Source organism: Photinus pyralis, unplaced genomic scaffold, assembly GCF_008802855.1.
Source record: "Photinus pyralis isolate 1611_PpyrPB1 unplaced genomic scaffold, Ppyr1.3 Ppyr1.4_LG7, whole genome shotgun sequence".
In the NCBI taxonomy this organism is placed as follows: domain Eukaryota; kingdom Metazoa; phylum Arthropoda; class Insecta; order Coleoptera; family Lampyridae; genus Photinus; species Photinus pyralis.
The window spans coordinates 10,488,206-10,512,927 of record NW_022170738.1 but is presented as its reverse complement, the minus strand read 5'-3'; the positions used below and the strand labels follow the sequence as shown (position 1 = coordinate 10,512,927).

Sequence of the window (24,722 nt, the reverse complement as noted above, 5' to 3'; positions counted from 1 at the left end):
TAAATAATAATATTCCCGGTTACAGTTCAACTAATTTAATATTTTCCTTTGTGAATGATATTCCATCTTTTACTAATCAGGTAGGCATATAATTGTTATTCCTAAGTGATATCGCCCCTAATTTTATTCTAGAATTTATAGTTAACCAAAAGCTAAGTTGTAGTGTAGTTAGGCCGTTTGAACCGAAAAATTTAAGCGAAACTTAGCTTAAGTGCAGCTTAAAAGCTATGGTAACGATTATTGAGACAATGCTTGCCATGGATTTTAAGCTCCGCTTAAATTTGTCGGTGCAAAGGGCCATTAGTGTACTACAATAAAGATGTCGTACTTAATCATATTGTTTTGTAACGTCGCATTAACCTTGGCAGTTTTAAATTAAATACACAAATAATAGGTAAACATTTTTAAACAGTTTCATTAGGTGCAACCTTGGCGTTCCCCGAGTTAACCCACAATAACAAGTTGGCTAGGAAATATCACTCGCTTCACATATTAAAGGGAAAACCTAACACTTATTTCCACCTTTTTCATTTACATTCGTTCATCCGAAATGCAACCTTCGAATGCGCCGTTTTAATCCATGACTTCCGTATTCATCTTTCGCTAAAACACTCATAGTCGAAGAAAATCGCCGCGCTATACAGAGTGGCCCAACGAGAAGTATACAGAGGGCTTTTAGGGTATTAAATTTAGAAATTTCGAAAAATCCTCGAACACGTCAATTTTGTATTCGAGGGGGACAACTTTTGTAATACAAATCACGAACCCAAGTCTTCACCCCTCCACGTAGGGAGCTTAACCCCTAAAATTTTAAATGGAATCCTATGGCAAATGGCACATTATTTGAAAGCCAATTTAGTCGTGATTACTAATCTGCTTTGCTTTTTAATTGATTCGTTTCGGAGAACTGACAGGTTCACTTAAGTTTAACAAACAAATTGAAGCGTCAAAATTTTAATACAAGGTGACTTAGATCGCATTTGTTTTGGTTTTTTTAGAAAAAACCATTTCAAATGCGAATTATCTCCGAAACGAATCAATAGAATTTAAAAAGCAAAGCAGATTAGTAATCACGACTAAATTGGCTTTCAAATAATGTGCCATTTGCCATAGGATTCCATTTAAAATTTTAGGGGTTAAGCTCCCTACGTAGAGGGGGTTCATGATTTGTATTCCAAAAGTTATCCCCCTCGAATACAAAATTTATTTTTTTACACGTTTGACATTTTAAAGGATGATAGTTGTAAACAGTTCCAAATTAGACCTATCCTAAATTTTTACGGTTATTCGATTAATTTTCATTAGCACGTTGCTATTCTTGAAGCTTAAAAGTTATTTGATCATGCGGTTCGTTTAAATGAGAAACAAAGAATTGAAGTCCTGCAAGAATAGCTACGTACTAATGAAAATTAATCGTATAAAACGACAGAAATCTGACATTCGACAGCTAGGTCTAACGTGGAACTGTTTACGACTGTCATGTTTTAAAATGTCAAATGTTGACATTTTTTTGTGTCCCACTTTATACTAAAAAAATAAGAACACGACAGGATAAACGACGCTTTTTGCGTTACTTTTGAGACGCACTGTATGTATTACTGACAGGAAAACTTGTACCTATAGTGTTATGATCAGTGTCCGAATAACGCGGGTGACTATTTATGTTGAAAAATAGGATGATGTATCACTGAAAAGTAAAAAGGTTTTCCTCGTTTTAGTTTATTGCCCTAAATTGTGAATCAAGACGAAGATCTTTTGTGCAGGAAGAATGTGTCCTTTGGAGTTTTACCGTGCTCTAATTGTTTATTTTGTTTTCCTAAACCCCACCATGTAAAGTTGCGTGCGATTATTTGACGCAGTAAGTGTGATATTTCCATGAAGCAAATGGAAAAAGTAGGTAGCTCTAAACGGCACAATAAGTCTTACACTATGTCAGTATATGTGAGTAATTATTTAATTAATGTTGGCCTAAGAATTCATTACAAATGTACTAGGAACATGAAAAAAATATTCGTTTTCCTTGCAATGCCAAAATAAAAATAAATTATTCTTGGAACAATTGCTTCGTGACGTAACATTTGCGTTTCCTGGTATTAACATCGGAAATCGCGCGAATTTTTGCTAAAATTAAATGTACACGAAATTCAAGTGCAGTTGTTCTAGAGTGTTTCGTGAATTTTTAGATAATTTAACCTACTACTAATCTATTTATTATTTGTAGCTATATTTTAGCGATTGATTTAGATTTTCCGTCACCGTTTATCATAACAAACCTCATCACCCTGTCGTTTTCCCGGGCTCTGCGAAAATCCCGCTCGTGGACGGTCAAGGACAACCGAATTATATAGAAACGGGAAGGGTAGAATGCGCGCAAAGGGCGAGTGTGGGAGTACACCTACTCTACTTCTCAGAAGGTACTACGCAGACTTGTTCCGTTTTAATAAGAGACGGTTTATTTATTAGGGGATAAAATTATGAATAGTGGAGTACAACCTACGTGCCGTTCTACGGCAATCACGAATCTTGTATATAAAGCTCTTATCTCGTTGCAAAATTCCCCGATAAATTTCAATGTCAGTCCCACCATTATCAGTATAGATTATTCTCGGAAATCAAGTGTCGCAGTTACCTACCTTATTCGTCACAAATGCTTAATGACTGATAATGGAGTCTTAGGTGTAAGGTGTAATAATTCGCCAAGGTTACAATTACCATTTTAGTGACGCCCTTCCCTATAAATATATTCAATCCCTACTTATATTTAGTTACATGCAATGTTGGAATGAAAGGGAAAAATGAAAATCGTCCTTAACTGAAGCTTTTGGCAAAACAGGTTGGCGTATCGAAAATTAAACAGGGCTGATTTTGTTTCAGAACGCATCGCCCCAAAGCAATAAGGAGCTGACACGAATTGTTAATGAAAATGGCTTTTAGGTGTCTTATAGGTCATCTTATAATGCAGTTTCTAGTTTTTTATCTTCCCGTATCGTACCATTCTGTGGGAACTTCGACCTGAATATCTGACAGTAGGAGAGATCCTCTCGGTTATATTCTCCTCTGGGATAACCCAATTTTTACATTTTTATAAAAATCGAAAATGCTAAAACTTCAGGACGATGTTCGTTAAATTTAAAACGAAGAGGAAATAAGTATAAATTTAGTTACATGACTAGAGTATGGTTCAGGCCGTCCATTTTTAAAGAGTTCTTTAAGATATCAAAATTTTGAAAATATTTAGGAAGATTTATTTCGGGATTGTTTTACATTCATTTCTCAACAAAACATCCACGGATAACTAGATCTTGCTGAATCGTCATGATGTCTATGATGGAAATGCATTCAAATGAATTTCTGTTTTGTCCCCTATCTCATTCCATAAAAATCCAGGATGGGTGTCCATAACAAATACGAAAGTACAATGCGATCAAATATGAGTTGCTATCGAGTCACCTTTGGAATTTTTGTTTACATGGGAATTCATATTTAACTTGAACTTCCAAACGCGACTCGACAGCAACTCATTTTTGATCGCCCGTTAGTAGCATAGTGTAGTAGTAGCATGTAGCTTCTACATCTAGCGTGCTATGGAAATATTGATTACAGATTCAGATTTTCCTACAAAAAGTGCCCGTAAAAGGTGCTAATCGGAACCGTCCATTTTCGATCGTTAAAACTAATGTATAAAAATGAAAACGATATTTGACAATTTTAATAATTGTTTAGTCACAAAAATGGGCAACTTTGCCCCCATTTAACCTATACACTATATCTCTCACCGTTACGGAGGAAGACGATCGAAATTGAGAGCCATTGGATATTACAAAATTGCCGATGATTAATAAACGCCCATTTAAACTGTCCGGCGTTTTACGAATAATTCGCCCCGTTAACGCGTATTTCAATTGCAATGTTCGGGCCTATGACGAGCTGCGTAAAGCCGTACTCCACAAATGGATAGTTACCGGGCGTAGGTGTAGAATGGCTATTTATATCAAAATTGGAAATATGGATGAAGAAACCGCGTCTTACCATTAACCACGATAAACATTAAAACAAAGTAGCTATCGCAATTGGCAACTTGGAATAAAACAATTATTATTTGTAAGACCTTGAATCTTAATTTTATTATCTAACGCGATTATTTTTCAAGGTGCTTTCGAATGAAGGGTAAATATATGTTAATTTAGCACCCGTAAGTATGAGATACACGGATCTATGTTTTATGTAACCTGGGTGCCGCTTAAAAATACTTTGGCTCTCGGCATCCATGGCCAAGGCTATCTATCTAATTTAAATCTCTCGTTGTACATTTAATAATGAGGGCACATTTATTTGGCAAGTGAAATAACATCTATACACAAATTATTGCTCCTAACCTCTGTAAAAATAGAAAGAGGGCGTGTGTTAGAAGAGCGGAAATTGCAATCAAGGAATGGGTGACATCATGGTGCGTACACTTATGAACCCCATCATAATTTTTAAAATTGCAAGGGTATAACCTTGTTTTAATTAAAGCCGACCTTCTGACCAAAAATTTGACTTTAATGCAATGTAGGTACATATTTTATTACTTTATTTTCTTATTTAGATATCGTTCCTTGGGGTAATAAGGCAGTAACATAATCGTAATTGCCCACAGCCCAGATACAAGATCCTTTCAGTTTCACACGTTTAGTCAATTTTATATGACCTCCAATTGTACGGAAGTATTTGCAATTGAATTGCGGTATAAATTAGGGATCAAGGTCGTAACTAACTATCTGTACAATTGATTTAATAAGATCTTAGGTCACCCAATCCCTTGTCGCTTATACGCTTATCTGTTAGTACTGCTCGCGATTAATCACTCTAAAGACCAAGTTTATCTAATTAAAAGCTGATTTTGCAAATTACGCCCGTCATTATTAGGCAACGCATACATTATTGGATAATAAAACGCGTACAGCGCCCTTTTGACATTTCCCAATCCTTACCTACTTCGAAAGTACAACATTGTCAACTTGTGTAATAAGTCAATGAAAAGTTGGAAATTAAGAAATACGCTATTTTTCAAGGGTACTAATTATAACCGCTATAAATATTTTTACAGTTAGTTATTTCTGCCGGCGCCAAATTGTGTATTGTCTCTTTTTGCTTCATCAGAAGTCAAGCAGTAAACAGTGACAGGAGAACGATTACTCTTGTTGTTGACCTTGTCGGTTATAAGCAATAGAATTCCGTTACTTACGCTTGGGCAAGGTCATGTTTACCGTCGCCGCGCCGTCGCACGTCGCGCGGTAGTGTTTAACTTAAATAGCTTTATCTAAAGTATGGCCGCAAGTGAGACAATTATATTGTACCACGGTTGTGTTACAAAAATCTTGGGACCTTGACTAAATACCATTGCTTAGATATGAATCGGTTAAATTTAATAACGAAATGACAAACTATTGGAGGCGCTTACTCTTAACATTTTTGTTCTAATACTTTTTCCTTATAAAACCTCATGTCTATTATGAATTGGGACAATCACAAAAATTACCTTCTTAAAGGTGCGTATTCATATCTAAAATTTAAAAAAAAGCACTGTGGTCTGTGCCCATCTGTATATTGGTCTTGCAAAATATCTCTGTTTAGATCCACGAATTCACTTATTCCACTTATTCGGAAAAATGTGAATAAACCACTAAAACAGTTATAGTTAATGGAAACTACTAATTTTGATCACAGAAGGTTACATTTGTAATTACCTGATCATTCAAATATGTAGGTAAGTATTTATAATCAAGCACAATATCAAGTAAAAGTGAATTTTCCTAAATTCTGTGTATGTAAATCAGTGGCGGATTTACAAATTTGCCCCCAGTAGGCTATGCCATCTTTGCCCCCAGTAGGCTATGCCATCTTTGCCGTCCCTACTAAATGACTGAAATTCGATACCCTAGTTCTCAATCACATTAATTACATTTATTCTGACAATGAAATTGCAATTTTATGATTTGTGCTCTATCCTGTTCAGTACATCAGCTTTTTCTCGGAGTATTGTGAACTATAGGGGATCGTTTTGTCATTTTCTAGATTATTTTTACAACTCACGATTTAGTGAAAATTACCCTATACTTAAATAGTTTTTGGGAAACTTTTGAGCTAAAAAACCTCTATGTACTAATTATAAATTACAAATATACTATTGCAACGCTAGGTATTGGAATATTAAAAAAAAAATAGTTTTAAGGCTTCGATACCAGTTTCTGTAACTGTTTAGAAGTCTGAAATAAATTATTATAATATACAAAAGAATATTTTACAGAGCATTTAGTAATTTTTCATGGTACAAGCGTTCGAACTTCGAGTATTCACTATACTATAACAGTGGCTATTACGATTACCGTTTTTTGGACATGTCAAAATTTCATCAAATATCGACGCTTTAGATCATTTTAAGCTACTTTCAAAGAATAATTTTTTTCCCATCTGTATGTATGTAACGGGCGAATAAAAATGAGTTGCTGTCGAGTCGCCTTTGGAAGTTCCAAGTTAAATACGATTTTCCATGTAAACAAAAATTTCAAAGGTGACTCGACAGCAGCTCAGTTTTGATCGCATAGTACGTAAGTTGGCAATTCTCCGCGATAACGGCTCGACGGATTTATCGTTAAAATTTTGGGAGCGTACCTTGAAATTGTCAAAAATGTTTTTTAAATGTCTGGTTTATGCTAAGAAGCTGCTCTCTGTCAAGAATTTGGCTGCACCTGACTTTCATTTTTATTATGGGGATCTCGCGTAAACCGTATAAGAGATAAACAGTCGCTTACCTAAGTGGGCAAATTTATGCAGAATTTTATGCTGATTAAATTTTCCGTTTTAAAGTTTAACAAACATTAACAAACCTTAGTGATTTTTTATCATCTTTCTAATATAACATTTTTAGGACTTGTGGGTTTCGAGTAAATCACATCGTTTCTTATGGACGCCATATTGAATTTTTACGTTACTCGATAGAGAAAAAAACTACAAAATCAGCGAAACCAAATACTTAGTATTTCAATCGAAAATTAATCTTGAATTTTATTTCCATTATACAATGTGTATTTCTTATAGCAATAATTCCATGGCTTGTTTGAAATAATTTAACACTTTTCCTTTGTTGTCTTGCATTACCATCAACACGGCCATGGAATTATTGCCAAAAGAAATACTTTGTAAACTTCAATGCAAAAATTCAAGAGTAATTTCCAATTGAAATACTAAAGTATTATTTGATATCGCCCGCCGATTTTGTAATCTTTTTCTCTACTAGAGTGTAAGAATCCAATATATACCTACTTATATCCATGAGAAATAAGAAAGTTGATGGAATTTATTCAAAACCTACAAGTCATAAAAATTTTATTTTAGCACCATCAGAAAGACGACAAAATAGTTATTTGTGTACCAAGGCTGTGAAATGATTGGCGTAAGCGTAAGGCGTAAGTAAGTTTTTATAGGCTCGATTTTAGGTTTGCAATTCATTAATGGTTCTCCTAAGGATCGTCTTTTGTTTTTGAGATATGACGTAAGCGATGATTTTTTTAATTATAATGAATTTGGAAAGACTATAAAATTATAAGACCAAATACACTGAAAAAGCGTGATATTGTATTTTGAAATATTCGAGATCTTGTTCGAGATGGCTTTTAAATTCGCTCTTTTTCAGTCAAAGTCAAATATCGCACAACTTAATTACGGAAAAATCATATAATAAAAACAGACAAACAAGCTGATGAAGAAGTGTCATCATTTTAACCGCAATTGATACATGGTTACTTGATTTTTTTTTAATTAAAACTTGGAAGTTTGCTTTTGGTTCTATACCTTTAAAAGCAATTACCTATCTCGAATATTTTAAAATATAGTGTCATACTTTTTTTTAGCGTATTTGGTCTTAAAATTTCATGCTCTTCCTAAATTGAGCATAAAAAATAGGATTATACCAATAAAAAAAATAGCTTACGTCATATCTCTAAAACAAAAGACGGTAAAATATGGATAAAAATTTTCGCTAATTGATAGCTGCTATGGTCTATGTTTGCCCGTTACTCATCATTTACAGTTGTGTTACGCGGCAAATAGGTTTTTGAAACATTTTTTAGTCATTAGCCAGTATGATTTATATTAGAAAAAACCGTTTTTTTTCAAGAACGTATAAAACTCATCTCGAAAAACTGAAATTTATTTGGCTTAGTTTCCGAGATCACACCTTAAAAAGCTCTGTACACTCTGTAATCTGTATAGGTAACGCCGAGTGTTAACAGTGATAATAGCCATTGATATAAGACATTATAGCAGAGATCGATAGATTCAATTACTGGACACCAACGAAATGAAAGTTATACCTACACTTTAGACATTGTGTAATGGTGGAATTTATCAACGCGTTCGATAATATACACGACATTCTAGGCGAGTGTTTGTTATTGCTTAAAAATAAAAACGCGTAAACCTATTATAATGAGTTCCGCATTAGTTATGTAAATTTAGGGACAGCGGTACGGAGGTGGATAAATAGACAACCTCCACAAGATGCACTTGAGTTCACAATCCATAGAGCATGTAGGTAATTGCAAATCCAGGTCATGACTACACGGGTCAAGGTAAAAACTATCCGATTATTGCGGTCGGCTGTGTATTCAAGGCTTTTGCTTCCATTTATTACTTATGCCGGCAAATTCGATATTTCTCTTCAATTTTCATAAAGTAGATAATATTAATGCATTATTATATGGCCGGTCGCATCAATTCGCAACAGAGAAAGAGAAAGTGAGTAAAAGAATGTAACCTACAAACACAATTGAGAAAAAGTTTCAATGTAAAAAGTGAAAGCATTTTTAAACAACAAAAGTTAATGATGTGGAAGTTGGCCTTTGTTCTGAACAATCGTAGAAATTTAGCGATTGCGATGATATTTACGGACGGGTATTGACCTAAAAATTTGGATTTAGTGAAAAGCGGTTTAGACGCACAACGTTATCGCCGATGTGTTTTTCTTATCTGTTGTATGGAATTGATAGCCAATTCAATCCAACCTGCAGCGACTGGGACCTATATACGTAGGTACGCGTAGGGGATTTTTGTAGAAGTTCCTGTTAAAAATTCACATATAAGTATAATTGATATCAGTGATTACTTTTAGAGTGCTAAAAATCACGGTAATCGTTGTGGCAATGACCAACTGACAAATTCTTTTTGTGGGAATATATTCACATTTTTCCAACAATCAATGAAAACGTTATTAAATCAAGGACTATTGAACGTCACATAAAAAAACTTTTTAAATATAAATAAATTCAATGACATTTCCGTGTAGGGAATGTAACGTAAATTGACGTCAAAAATATTATCAATTGTAAATTAGATGAGGGCAACCACTGTAATCCTGCTGGTTGAAGGAAGAAGAAGCAAAAGAGATTACGTTGAAGAGGCACGCATAAACTAATTCGAGAAGTCGAAGTAGGTAGGTCACTGTTATATTATATAAAGAAGACAAGTTCTGCTATTCTTAGCTGCGACCGTACTTTCACTTCCCGACCCGATCGTATGGACAAGCAGGTCTAACGTAAGTTTAGTTTAGATCAAATGGTTTCAAGCGAAGTCCACTTGCGCTTTGGAAATTATTAACAAGTGCTTCCGCCGAATCAATTTGCTACCTATTTGACGAGAGCTACGGAAAAAAAAACAGTCCAATCAAGCTTTAGTCCTCGTTGATATCCGGGTACGAAGGGCAAATTCGAGTCGAGGGCAAATTGTTTAAGATTGAACTATATTTACATAACAGGGACGAACCAAGGTTTATTTTTCATCAAGGACGATTTAATGAAGTGTAATTGCAAATTAAACACAAATTACTAGAATGTTCATTTGTTCGCTCGACATTTTTTGAAAAATATTTATGTGATTTGAAAGTGAGATTGAATAAAGGAGAAAATGAGACTAAAAACAAATTCTCGTTCCACTGTACTCCTACTCCACTTTTTAGTGACAAAAGGTATCATACCTACTTTCACTAAATATACAACTTTCATTACTTTTCTTCCTAACCTCATATTATTAGCTTAGAAAGAGGTCACGAAGGTTGAAATGGATTTCTCTTCGATTATTAGTAAGTACTTTTTTAGAAATAGTCTTTGGAATAAAATCGTTAATAGGTTACAGAGATTTGCAAAAGGAAATCGCGAGTTTTAAGGTCGAAGTTGCAAGACAAGGTGAATTCACTTTCCCAAACCAGGAAGCTTAACGATACGTTTTCAATATATGAAAGATCTTGACATTTCTCAAATAACACCTACGGTATCCATTAATTTTATTTAAAGCGAATGGAGACAAGGAGCCTCCACTGATATCTGATTTCCATTCCGGAAAGATGCTTCTATTTGTTCCCATTAACTTCTACAATTAAAAATTAACGTGTCCCAGATCGAATGGGATTTCATGGGTCACATTTTTCTTCTTAAAAATTAAAAATTTGAAAATTCTCGTCCGGTTGACAGTTATTTAAAATTTTCGCATTTTGATATGATAACATTCTTTTTCTGAAACTACTTTAGAAACAACTACTTTCGCTTTAAAAAGGGCGAAGAAAATGTCATATTTCTCTCTAGCGAGGAAAGTAAAAAACAATGGCTGATTTGGTGCATTAATAATCTTAATGATGACATTGTATCTAGATTGCTGTGTGTCAAACCCATACGATAATTTTTCAATTTTGATTGTAGTTTCAGAAAAAATTATGTGTAAAACTTGAGAAGAAAGTGTTTTTCAACTCTCGTTCAATTGACAATGTGTCAAACTTTGAACTCGAGTTGAAAATCTCCAATTTCTTCTCTATACACAAATATCTATTAAGCAATTATTGGTCATATTACCTACATCGTTCAAAAGAGACTAAACAAATTTCTTTAACTTTGAGTTACGCCCCAGTTACTGAAAGGGCTAGAAACAAACGACTGACGGCATCGATTTCTACGTTAAAAAGTTCCAGCAAATTGAAGGAATCGATCTCTCGGGAAAAACAAAAGACGGCAGCTTGCTTATTTCTGAACACGGCAATGGAATAACCAGGAAAAGAGAGGTCACGAGTACCTAAACAGTTTTCGTTTATCTGCGCTAATAAGAAAGTTACCCATTTAATCCCATTGAAATTGAATCACTGTACACAACAAATTTTGCGGAATTCTCCTCGGAATTCTCTCCATTTTCGTTGCCCGGCCAAGAATTGCGGCGGATTTTTTTTCGAATTTTCAAAAACTAATTTCAGATTTTCACGATAAAAAATCTCCAAATACCAAATTTCGTCGAAATCAGAATTTTTTCGTACCCCCCATTCAGGGGTGCACATTTTCGTGGTAGCAATTATGAACACATTTTCTTAAAATCGGAAAGGGAATACCCCAAAACCTATTCATTATTCAAAGATGTGCCGCATGCTACAACATCAAGAGAAAGACACCTTAATGTACTTTGGTGCAGCCGAGATTAAAGTTTCGTTACAAGTAAAGCGGCAAAGTCTGTGATCATTTGTGCCGCATCCAGTCTTACTTGTTGAGAAAAAATTAAAGAAGAAATGAAAATTTCACCACTTTTATGGGGGTGGCTCCTAAACGAGATACGTTAGACGCTACTGCTTGTTTTGAGCCCCTCTGCCTCCCAATATTTTTTTACATAATTATGTACTTCTCAGTCGAATGACATTACGAATTTTTTTATAAATCCGAAATGTTATTGTAAAATTATGCTCTTGCGGTCTAAAATGTTTTATTGAGAGTTGTCGATTAATTTTAATTACGGAAACTTTTTTTTAGGCAACGGATTGGTGTGGGTGCCAACTTTTCTAATATGTTATATGTATCAGAAAAGACCACTTCAGCTTCATCAACGCCCTAAATAATCAAGCGGCGCATTAAAATAAAATAATAAAGCAACGATTGAAGAATCCTTTTGGAAATGCGCAGTAGTATGCAGGTCGCCTGATGTGTAATTCGTAAAGTACCTACATAAATATAAACCTTTAAAAAGCAACGACCTTGGGAACGACCTTTACCTACCGTATTGATCGATCTAACAAAAGAGCAATATGTAAATATGCTAGCAATTATTTGTGTGGGGTATAAATACGCGCCCGTTCAAAAATAAACTTTTATTAAAATATCTACTTCAGCTCATTTCATTTTTACAGGCATCGCCATATACCTACCAATAAATATGTACATTTTAATCACCTACCTATGTATAGGTATATCGCGCGTGTGAAGAAGGTTACTACTCGCACCAGTTTTAATACGCAATTGGGAAAACGTACTAAAATATTGATGGAAAATCAAGTGCGACGCGGAACGTTTGTTAAGGTCAAGGTTGTTGGCAGCTATCGATTAGGGCGGTGTCTTAAATAGTCCCCAATGCCAAGGTCGACACTGGTCACGGTTAACGTGGCCTGGGGTCCGCTATTATAATCCTCATGGCAGGTATTGTAAATAATTATACGAACAAAATGAATTTATTATAAATCAAGGTTGGTATGATATGATATTAACATGTCATTGTGATATCATTTGTTTATCAAAACCTTTTGCGTTGTAAAGTCGGCGATAAAAATATAATTTAATTGAAGGTTGGTTGCTATACCACCATTGATTAAGGAGCAAACTTAATGAGACGATTGAGCCCTATTAAACAAAATTCGCCAATAATTTATGATTGCTTTGTTTTGCTCAGTATATGCGCCTTTCATTGTTTTTGGCGACTACTATCTAAATTTCTTTCAAATGTTAGGTACGCAAATTGTATTTTGTAATAAACGACTAGAAGTAGAGACGTCCTCGACCTTGCAGCCTGCCTGGTGCAGCTGCATCGATTCGCACAAGAGGTGACCCATATGACCTAATTGAGAAAAGATCTACTCAATAGGGAATAGACACATTACTTGCTAGATGATAACTAGAAATTCAGTTCGTTAACGAACAAAAATCAAACACGATGCAACAGGTTCGATGCGGTAGGCCGGTATTAATTTTAGGGTTTTGTTTATTGCCCTAAAAAGTAGTTGTACTTTTACTAGCCCTCCTATTTATAGTAACGCGGTAAAAATTGCAACGCTACTACAGTGATGTAATAACTGAACTCGTGAACTAAATAGACTAAATTTATGTAGATAATGATAAGAGGGACATGTTTATGAAGTACATACCTATTGAGTAACATTGTCCAACTGATTTTAAATTTATGCTACAGGGAAGTACATAGGTATTGCCAAACGCTAATGTCAGGGTTATTGTAAATATGAGCAAAGTTAGAATTATGTAAAATGGCCAACTTAAATCAAGGTTCTGTGACAACCTTATAATTTTTTGCCGGACGACCTTGATGAATTTTGCGACCACAAATATATAATTGTAGACAAAAAGATGAGCGAGGTGCCGAGTTACGTATGTGATATTTTTACCTACCCACCTACGACCTTTATGTAACCTTTGTATCGTAGATCTATATATTTAACGCCAAAGTAGCGGTGTTTGGAAAATTCATTTCCATCGCGATAATGCCGCGGTTACTAACGGAACATAAAATATACCTATACTCGCGGTTGGTACATATTTCTTGATAGTAGATACGTATGTACGTCGGTAGAACACTTTTTTTAGATATAAAATCGGGTCAACTTGCACAGTTCCAAAATGTTCAAGGTCGCAGTCTGGAGTTACCCTGAACATTTTTCCACTGAATTTGAAATAAAATGAACACGCTTTCCTTTGTATCATACAAGGCCAAGTTCAAGGTTGATATGAAAAACTGTGGTTTGGCGATACGCAATAACTTTCAGATACCGACAATGCTCTTTGCAAAATAGTCAGGAATTACGTGACCATTAACCACTAATCTCATTCCCGAAATTCAAAAAGCTATCGTGCTTTTATCATAGGACATTAAAATAATTTTATTCTCGAGGACTCCATCGAATCACTCTTGAGCTTCGACAAACCAAATTGCTCGCTACGTTTGCAAAAGTATAATTAGTAAGTATATAGGCACAGGGTGGTGACTTGCGCAACGCATCATAGGAATTTCAATGTAAAATTTATAACATGCGATTATTGGCTCCCCAAAAATGTAGAAAAAAATCTTTTACGCCAATCGTATTAAATTTCAATTTTTTTATATAAAGACGGAAAATTGGAAAAATAAAACCCGCATCTTTTTCAATAATCTGCGGTGCCATTGAATTTTCTAAAACAAAAAGATATCCAGTTATCAATTAGCAGCAGTTCGAAATGGATTTTATGATGGACTTGGTTTTGCAGTTAATGGTGACTTATTCGCAAATTTATTGTAAATTGTTATATTAGGACACCGTTTTTAGTAATTTGGTCTTTCTTTATGTTATGAATTGGTTCTTCTAAATATAATACTTTTTGATAGAATTTGATTTGTTTTATAGCGGACATTCCATGGCATGACGGATATTGGCGTAGTTTTTGTATTATAAAATTCCATGGCATCGCAGATTATTGAAAAAGATGGGGGTTTTATTTTTCCAATTTTCCGTCTTTATTATGCAAAAAATTGAAAACTAATACGGTTGATTGACGTAAAAAATTTTTTTCTACAAAAAACCTTAATACATTTTTGCTCTAAAGTAAGCCAACAATCGCATGTTATGAATTTTAAATTGAAATCCCTATGATGCGTTACGCAAGTCACCACCCTGTATATGAAAACACCCTTTTATCTATGATAATTGATATAGGAACAATTTGAGTCACATTACACAATTTCGAAAATCCGGTCTTACGCAACAATCACACGTCTCTTAAAAACGCTAAAGAAGATACATTTTTATCACCCGCACGTTAATAAGGGAGATATTGCATTGGGGTAAAAAATGACGCCCCACTTTTTTCACGAGAATACGCGTTTTGAATCAAACATTTGGATAATGTCGATCGGCTAAACGGCTAAATTGATTTAAATCAAATTTGGTACACAAATTCTTTGACTCAAGAGGGCAGAATCGCAGGTGTGTAGGTGGTATCTGTGCTAGCCACAGCAAATTTTTTAATTAATTAATCGAGACTGCAGTGTATCTCAGCTGTTTTTAAAGATAAAGACTTGCGGTTTTCGCGGCCATTTGCCACTTTTTCGTGAAACGTATGGTACGACAAACAGAACCAATCTAGCTAAGTTTGTTTCTAACATACAGGGTGAAAACGAAAAGTTTTTGAGGTTGGTATTTAGTAAATGTAACATCCTGTATATCTTAGCGTAAATTGCTTTTCATTCTTTTTCCTGATTAAGTACATTGATGTATCACAGCCTATACTTTTTTTTTAATGTTAGCGATGAAAATCAATACAAACCTTACTTTTTACTTTTTTAAATAGTAGGTCATGGATTCAGGGAGATTAGATTTTGTTTGTTTACCTATTTTGTGCATTGTAACTAAGGCAGCCGATGCCAATCAATAAACATGGCCGAAGGTAGAAACACATAATTTCAAAATTTTGAAAAATGGCGACAAAAAATATAGGACGATACGTCAAAGTAATCACGAAAAAGAATGCAAAAAATTGACGTTAAAATACAGGGTGTTGCATTTAAAAAATACCAAGTTTGGGTCGAATCTCAGAAACGATTGTCCCATTTTTTAATATCACTGGATTCTACGTAAAAATACCTAAAATAGGCAGTTTTTACCTTTTCTCTATCTTACATGGGTAGTCAAATATGACAAAAAGTCAAGCTTTCGTTTTTACCCTATATCTCAGATTTCAGAAACGGAGTTATTGGATTGATTCTGATGTTTGGGGTATTAAGCTTCACAAATAAAGTGGTACAGGGTCGCGAAAACCGCAAGTCTCTTATCTTTAAAAACATCTGAAATACACTGCAGTATCAAACAAAATAGGTCACACGGTATGTTTTCTTGGGCGCGTACTAATGATTTTATGATTATTTGTATTTTTTCGTTTTTTTCTATTATTATGTAATAAAAATTTTTTTTCTTATGTGAACTTTTTTATGATGTGGCTCGAAGCTATGAGTGGAAATCTTAAAATGGCCTTTGATGATAGATGAGTTTGACATTCCTGCTCTACAGCGATATGCTGTGATAAAGAATAGGTGAAGACGAATGTGAACTTGGTGTTTTCGCCCGCAATTTGACTGACCTAACTTTTGTGGTAGGTAATCTTTTAATATTGCATTTTATAATCAAAGGTGCTAATTAAATTGGTGCAAAGCAAAGAGGAGGTAATTAAACCAAAAAAACGAGTTGTTGAAAGTAAATCAGGAACTTATTGATGAACTTAGATCTAAAATACGCTTTTGGAAAGTTTCAAAGACTTGCCTAAAATAAGAAAGGGAGATGGTGATCAACCAAAAAAAAAACTTGGTACTGCGGTAGTGCCCAGTACAAATATTAAACCATTGAATGAACGCGCAAGTAAAAGAAAAGTTCAAGACCAGCAAGATGATACGGTATCAAATTTCGAGGTCAATAAACAAAATTTAATTTCAAATCAACAAAGCAAGGCTATAGATTTGCATTTTGAGAAGCTTAAATTAAGAGGAAACTATCCTCAATCATATTTGGATGCAGCGAAAAATAAAGTCAAATTCCACATAAAATTCCCAAAAAGCGTGGGCGTTCGTGGGACGAATTTATTCGGTAAATAAGTGTCGAGACAATGATTATATTCACAAATTGTAACCATGAAATTTATTCGGTCAGTAAAGTTAAAAAAACCGGGCGTTAGTATCGCGGCATGGAATAAATGGCTGTAGGCAACCAATATTACACCCGACAAAATAGAGCTGTTTTTACAATTGACTGTTACCACCCCGATACCATATCGTCTTTGCTATACAACTTTTCGTTGACATGTGTCGCTAATCAGAAAAATAAAGAAAAATTTGAAAACAACTGAGATATCACCGACAAACTGAAAACGTAAAATTTCATTTTCTTTTTTCCTAGCTTGAACGGAATGGACGGTTCCTATTGGTGCATTCAATGGAGATTTTTTTTCGGAGAATCTGAATCTTGTTATCAAAAACATGCTAGATGTAGAAGCTACATGCTACTCTACTTTATTTCTTATCGACGCGACGTCACATTAGAAAAGAAATCATTTGAATGCATCGTAGATCTTTTGTTGTGAAATGAATGTAAAACATATGATTTTGAAATTTTCCTTTTAAATTCATTATAGAGTGGGACAAATCCAATATGGCTGCTTCACATTTTCAGTTTTTCGGTGATATCTCCGTTATCGTTAAAATTTCAAATGCGTTTTTTAGTCATAAAAAGAGACAACTTTGCCTCCATTCAACCAAAACTGTATTTCTCATCGCGAGTCACGAATATGAACCATCCTGTACATAAGGAATTATCATTTGTTTAGTACACATAGGGATTATTACTCTTACGAGACTCGGAGCTGGTAAACATTTTGAGTTCCCTATCGTTTATTAAAAAAAATGTTAATTTCCAATATTATTCTTGGTTTGAGTACTTTCAGAGCGAGTGATTGTTTAGAATGTTAGATATACCTTAATTCAAGTACTACTGTTCACCTGCTAGTAGACTATTAAGAGTGTAAATTACATAGTGCAGAAGTAATTTAAGTTTTGGAAAGGTGATCTGATGACTTTTAACACTTAATTAATTTTGTTAAATATTTCACAAGATTTTTTTGTTTCCTAGTTTTCTACTTTTAGTTGTTTTCAAAAGCGGCCCGGGATATTATTGGAAGGTACGACACTGTCGCCTGTAATAAAGTGCCACTCTGGGCCCCCGCTACGCTCCGCCACTGGATGAGATACGTCAAAAGTACACGAGCGATTTGTTTCATTAAAATAATTTGGACATTATTTACGTCTGCAATGAATATTTCTACATTTGCTATTTTTATTCCAATGATCACGTGACCAGCACCGAAACGGAAAATCGACCCAACCTCTTGAATGCGTCCAAAACTGTCCACGATCACGTGTACTCTATTGCTGTTCTATTCTATTATAAATCACATTATAACATAACCTAACATTATATTTCACGTTTTCCATCCTCATCATAAATAAAACACCTTATTTATGCATCTTTATTATTTGTAAAGATGGGTAAAAAAACGAAGATTGGTAAAAATCGCAAAGATAAATTTTATCACTTGGCGAAGGAAACAGGTAAATTAATAAATAAAATAATAATTAATTTGCACATCGTCCCCTTTTTTAGGATTTCGATCTCGTGCTGCCTTTAAATTAATTCAATTGAACAGGAAATTTGGTTTTTTACAAAAATCCAGAGTATGCGTCGATTTGTGTGCGGCACCCGGAGGATGGATGCAAGTGGCGCAGCAAAACATGCCAGTTTCGAGTATAATTATCGGCGTGGACTTGTACCCGATTAAACCCGTTCCTGGTTGCATAAGTCTCATTGAGGACATAACGACGGAAAAATGTAGACTGAATTTAGCAAAAGAATTACAAAATTGGAAGGCAGATATTGTTCTAAACGATGGTTCTCCAAACTTGGGCAAAAATTGGTTACACGACGCTTACCAACAGTCTTGTCTCACTTTAAGTGCGGTCAAATTGGCGACACAATTTCTGCGGCCTGGAGGATGGTTCGTCACCAAATTGTTTAGATCGAAAGATTACAATTCGATAATGTGGGTTTTTAAGCAGTTATTTAAGAGGGTCCGAGCGACAAAACCACAAGCGTCACGTCTAGAGTCGGCCGAAATATTCGTCGTATGCGAATATTATCTCGCTCCCGATAAAATTGATTCTCGTTTCTTTGATATTAAACATGTCTTTGAGGAACTCGAAAATGAAACTAAACGGGAATTGAACGTTTTCCATCCGGAAAAAAAGAAAAAGGTGCGTGCCGAGGGATATCCTGCAAATGACTATACCCTGTACCACAAAGTGTCTGTTCGAGATTTTATCTTAAATCCAAACGGGTTAGAAGTGTTGCAAACTATGACTGAGGTAGGTTGTGACAATTAATACAATAACGTACTTTAAAATTGTTCATTTAGATCGTCGTAGATGACAAAGAGATTGCAAACCATGAGAAAACTACAAATGAGATCGTCGAGTGCTGCAAAGATATTAAAGTACTAGGACGTAAAGACTTGAAACGTTTGTTGACTTGGTGGAAAGAACTTCACGAGGAGTTTACTAAAGTAAAAAATGAGGATGAAGTAAAACCTTTAATAAAAGACGAATCGCATGAAGTTGACGAACTGGACGAAATTGATAGACAGCTCGCAGACATACAGGTTGGTGTGTTTATTTGTTTCGCAATGTTAAAATGTTACTCTTACAGTGTGAAGAACGGAAAGAACTCAAACGTAAAAGAAAGAAGGTTTTGAAAGAACGTCAAAAATTAAATGAACGTTTAAATTTAAAAATGGTCCATAAAGGCGATGACGGGCCAGTTTTAGAAGGGGACGATACCTTTTCGTTAAAGCAAATAACAAGCGATCAACAAATGTCGACCATTGTTGATCAAAATCCTGATATTATCATTGAGGCAGATCAGGAAGTTGATAAACCCTTAAAGAGATATACAAAATATACAAAGGATCAGGGTCACCTTTCCAGTAAAACATTTAATTATACAGAGTCCGAGTCTGAATTAGAGATGGAGTCGGACGAGGAATACGAAGACGATAACAACGTAGATGGATTAGGTTTAGAGCAGTCGGATGAGGACGATCAATCTAATGACGAAATTGAAGATGATGAAGCGCATCCACTAATAACCGACTTAGATGAAAATACAAAAGAAGTAAAACGCGCACAGAAAGCTCAATTGTGGTTTAAAAGAGATGTGTTTAAAGATCTTATTAACGACGAAGAGGAAGATGCCGATTTGGATCTGATGGTTAAAAGATTTAAAAAGGAAGGGGTAGCAGTTGTAGGTGAAACTGATGAAGACCACACAAAGAAAAATATTAAAGTAGATACTGCATATGACAGTGATGATACTTCCGATAGTTCCAGTGACTACGATGTCGAAAAAGAAATGGAGCAAAGTGAGAAGAAAAATGTGCATAATGGTACTTCGCATTCAGGTAAATCCCTAAGCTTGATTGATGCTCGATTTTATTCTGAATTCAACACATTTGTAATTTCCTCCGTTCTGTCAATTTTTCTCTAAAAATTGAGATATGCAAAGGTCTGTTCAAAAATTCGTATCCTTTAAACCGTTCAAGGCAAGTGGGTGCTTTTTTTATAATCGAATTCTTAAAGTCTTGAGTGACGTCATTTTAGAGTAGGAATTCTGGAAAATTACACAGGAACCATTTTGTCCTCTTAAATGGATTTGTTTAATATATTCATGCAATAACAACACAGTCTCCAGGGCTGCTACGATTTTTCAAAAATGTCACAAACTTCATTTTTTGAAAGACATTTTGTTATTAGGTGTGGTAGGCTTTGGAAGCAATTGTTTCATTTGAAATGCCATTTGAATCAAATGTTTTAAAACAGTGTTATCTTAGTCAGGTCATGAACCCTCAACAAAAATTCTTAGCAAAAGTTGATTGAGGGGATTTGTAGCCTTATAAATTTAGAAAGATGCAACTTATGACAACAAAAACTTTTTTGTATCGAGGAATAAAATGTTCCCAAATCAGCAGATATCCATAATAAAAAAAATCTTTTTTCTATTTCGATGTGGAAACAATACAGAAACCGTACTTGATTGGCCCAGTTTGCGTGCGTTTCTAGACAGAAATGATGCTGAAAGAAATAGAAACGTATTATTTTTTTTATTTTGTTGGATTGGTACCCCTCGCTTTTCTGCCGTCAACGGTATCCGTCAAAACAAAACTAAACATAACCTGTAAAGTGTAAATAACGTACGAGGAACTTGACCGATTGTATTAATTCCGATTAATTTTGAATATATACTCCAAAGGGTAGAACTTTTTTTATTTTTACTTAGCGTAGTAAAATATGCCGCCAGTACATTCTTGCTTACTTTTTGAACTCCCTTCTCGGCCAGCCAGTTTTCAAAAATTTTGTACTCCTCGTACTTTACTTTCGATTTTACAGGCAGTAAATTTAACGTCGCTTCATTGGCAATCTCTTGGATCTCTGGTGGGGTACAAGAGACGTGTTTGTCATCCGTATTCATCATAATCATAACTGCCGCAAAATGGAATTATGACCAAATAATTAAAAGTTTGAAGTTTGAAAATACAGGAATCAGGTTAGCCAACGTGAAAATAAATGAACTGTGTCTATTACCAACCTACACTGAATGATAGTTTAAAATTACCTAACAACGCCTAAAGGCAATATTTATAATTTGTATAATTTATTATATAAAATAAAGTCGAAATAGAAAAAATAGTATAAAGCACACGTGTCATTTGTCTACTTGTCGCACTCGGCTTTTGCCGCATTCGCCGCTACGCGGCTTATGCGGCAAACTACCTCGTGCGACAATCTTCGTCAAATGACACTTGTACTTTAATATACTATTTTAATCTAAGAAATTTTCTTTTCGTCATTCTCAGGAAATATGTACCTATATTTCAAATTGAACGCGTTGCATGTTCAAGTGTTTTGTCATTGTTCTATTATTCTCACCATAAAGCTAAACAAATCAAAAACAACACAGTACGGATAATGATCCATAAAGAAAATTGGCCAAATATTTAATTCGAATGATATTTCAAATGAAAACCAAAGCCTACCACATATAATGAAAAAATAAGAATATTTCTTTCAAAAAATGGCAAAAACTACCGCGTGCAGGCCTTAAAATACAAATCTACGTTCATTTCTGGCATCAGAAATAGTAGTTGCAATTTGACAAATCGCAGCACCCTTGAAAACTTTTTCAAGACGTTCAGCGGTCACTCAAAAAATTCCTTTGACTTTAAAGATTCTAACGAATGGACTACCCGGTTACGTGAATTATCCTGTATAAAAAGTTTTTTTATACTGCTACATCCAAAAAAGTTACTGTAAGATGTAATGGAAACTAGTAGTTGCTATTAAAAAAAATACGCCCCCCTTGACCATGCAAGGGTACAAGTTAGATTGGTAGCAAATGTCCTATTTTGGTTTTGATCTTTAACTATCTTCATGGTTGAGTGTCAAAAGTTTAAAAGAACCATAACGGCTTGTAAAATTTTTTTTAAATTTTTTTCGCATACACTGGCCAAAATGGCTTAAAAAACTCTACAAGCAAGTTTATTACAATTTTTTAGTGAGTTCCTTTGTTGAGAAGTTTTGAATTGAAAAGTTAAACTATTTATTTTATTTTTTTAAATATGCATTTTTCTCTAAAAGTGAGCATCAGAGTCAAAAATGTTAATTACAAAAAAGCTGTGTTTTGATGAGATCTATAAAAAAAAGCTTCTACTCTTTTTGCGTCAGGTTCAAAATAAAGGCGCTAGAGGGCATTTTCTGGATGTTATACTTAAAGTCCTAGATTACTAAAGTAACGCGAATAGCAGCCATTTTGGCTCAGTTTGGGAACCGCGAAATTTGAAATTGAACAATAGTTGGAAAGTATGTCTTTTGCAGTCGCTCTTCGATTGTGCGGATACTTTTGGATAGGGCAAGTTTTGTGAGCATATCAAGCCTTTAACGTCACAAGAAAAATATAGTTGCACTTATTGGCAAACCCTTTAAGTAGTATTAAATAATAACTGTTAGACTACCTTGTCTCATTATGTAATTTTATTAGATTAGTAGATTTGATTTATTTATTTATTATGCCTCTCTTGTTCTGGGCCCTCAATATATTTGTAGATAAATTTAACAGGGGTGATCCCCACCCCCTGTTATGAATCACTGCAAATTTTATTTGTAATATTTTTACATTTTACATTTACATTATTAGATGAAAAAGTAATTGCCCTCTATGAAAAAATTGACATTTGCAAATAATGAGATTCTTACTTTTCGTTCTCTGAATATAACCCTTTTGAAATTACTGTTACATCTGTTACCAACCCTATCACTAATTAAATCTTCTTTTTTTAAAAGTGAAGCAAAAATTATCTGAAGAGGAGCTAGCCCTTGGTACAATGATGATTAATAGTGCAAAAACCAAAAGGGATCTTACTGATGCCGCATGGAATCGCTATACCTTTAATGATAAAAATTTACCCGACTGGTTTGTGGAAGATGAAAAACGACACATGCAGAGACCCTTGCCAGTACCTAAGGTGATAATACTAATGCGAACTACCAGGTTTTTTATTAATACATTATAGGAGTTGGTAGACGAATACAAGAATAAGTTGCAAGAAATCAATACTAGGCCAATTAAGAAGGTTATTGAAGCAAAGGCTCGAAAGAAGAAGCGTGCGCTTAAAAAAATGGAAAGGGCTAAGAAGAAAATGGAAGTTCTCATGGAAAACGCAGACATTGGTGACAAAGAGAAAGCGAGACAATTGGCTCAGTACTATTGCACGCGCTATGTGATAAACATGCTTACATATTTTTTTGTAGGTTATATAAAAAGGCGAAGAGTACACCAAAGAAGGAAGTAAAATACGTAGTTTCGAAGAAATACATGGCCGCAAAGAAACCAAGAAGACCTGCCGGTATTAAAGGTCCCTACAAAATTGTCGACCCTCGTATGAAGAAAGACACAAGGGGTATAATGCGAAAGAAAAGCAAAGAAAAAAAAGGACCTAAAGGAAAGGGAAACAAACCGAGAGGGAAAGGTAAATAAAAATTAATTATTCTGACTGTAATGCAAAAAATAAATTTATTATTTTTGGTTACGTGGTTATTGAGTACTGACCTAAGTATTTGTTAATATTGTTAAGTTTTTGCATGACCAGCTAGTGATCGTTCTTCTACTCTGAGACGGTTCCACAGAATATGCAAGTACAAGGTATCTCAAAGAGATTCGTTTAAAATTTTGTCGATAGTTAACTCAACTAACTGTATTTAGAACGTTTGTTAGAAATGGAAAATCAGTAATGATTTTATTATGACCTAACATAACAATTTTGTGTGTTTCACAATCATGTTTTCGTTTGCACAGTTACTTTAAGTTACGGGGACTAACGGTATTCATTTCTACGATTTTGTTTTGGTTTCAAAAATAAAGGAAAGTAAACTGATGGAATTCGCCATTTTTCAGTTTTTCTCTCTAGAGAAAAAACAAAAGACGATAGCTTATTTCTGGTAATGCTAATGGAATAAGCATGAAAAAAGAGTCATGTCATTCAGCTTAAGAACGGAAGAATGACCAAGACTTCTGGATAGTCCAGTTTGCTTAGCAAATCCGTTTACTGTACAAAACATGCTGAAACTTTTTGTAAAAGTCGAAATTCTGTTAGCCGAGGGCATGCGTGATAGGAGCCTTTCTTGAAAGTGAAATAACTTTCAACTTTTCGATTCGCGATTCGAATCGAAAGAGAAACATTTCACTTTCAGAGCTAAGATTGAACATATTATGTTTCGTGTCATTTGATGTTAATTCTAATTTGTGTTGATGGAGGGTAAAAGCAGATTATTGAGTGAAATATTTTCTCGTGAAATCTTACCAATAATTGTTGGTGCTGAAATTAATTAATTAAGCAAGTTATAAAAGGCGTCAACAACCTATATCTTTTTAGGTTGGTACCAGTAAAATTGAAGTAAAACTACAACATATAAAGAACATCTGCCACTTCAAAGTTTTCGACTTTCATGAAATAACTTTCAGCATGTGCATGTAAAAC

At 34.5% G+C, this 24,722-nt stretch overlaps 1 protein-coding gene and 1 long non-coding RNA gene across 2 annotated transcripts; both read left to right on the top strand.

Annotated features, from left to right (window-relative positions):
- Nucleotides 1-1,864: 1,864 nt before the first annotated feature.
- Nucleotides 1,865-11,915, top strand: LOC116175870. The gene is made up of 2 exons (XR_004146375.1): nt 1,865-1,941; nt 11,817-11,915. It is a non-coding gene; the product is annotated as an uncharacterized LOC116175870 (long non-coding RNA).
- Nucleotides 11,916-17,756: 5,841 nt separating this feature from the next.
- Nucleotides 17,757-23,774, top strand: LOC116175867 (pre-rRNA 2'-O-ribose RNA methyltransferase FTSJ3). The gene is made up of 7 exons (XM_031494217.1): nt 17,757-18,192; nt 18,245-19,002; nt 19,053-19,295; nt 19,343-20,093; nt 23,029-23,210; nt 23,259-23,446; nt 23,497-23,774. Exons 1-7 carry the CDS (start codon nt 18,126-18,128, stop codon nt 23,720-23,722), a joined length of 2,415 nt encoding a protein of 804 aa, XP_031350077.1. The 5' UTR covers nt 17,757-18,125; the 3' UTR covers nt 23,723-23,774.
- The last annotated feature ends 948 nt before the right edge of the window (nt 23,775-24,722 follow it).

Excerpts from the sequence above, each read along its gene's own strand:
- LOC116175867 (XM_031494217.1), top strand. The coding sequence starts at position 18,126 with ATGGGTAAAAAAACGAAGATTGGTAAAAATCGCAAAGATAAATTTTAT. Across the intron at positions 19,003-19,052 it reads TGTTGCAAACTATGACTGAG|ATCGTCGTAGATGACAAAGA; the intron begins GTAGGTTGTGAC and ends TTGTTCATTTAG. Across the intron at positions 19,296-19,342 it reads GACAGCTCGCAGACATACAG|TGTGAAGAACGGAAAGAACT; the intron begins GTTGGTGTGTTT and ends TTACTCTTACAG.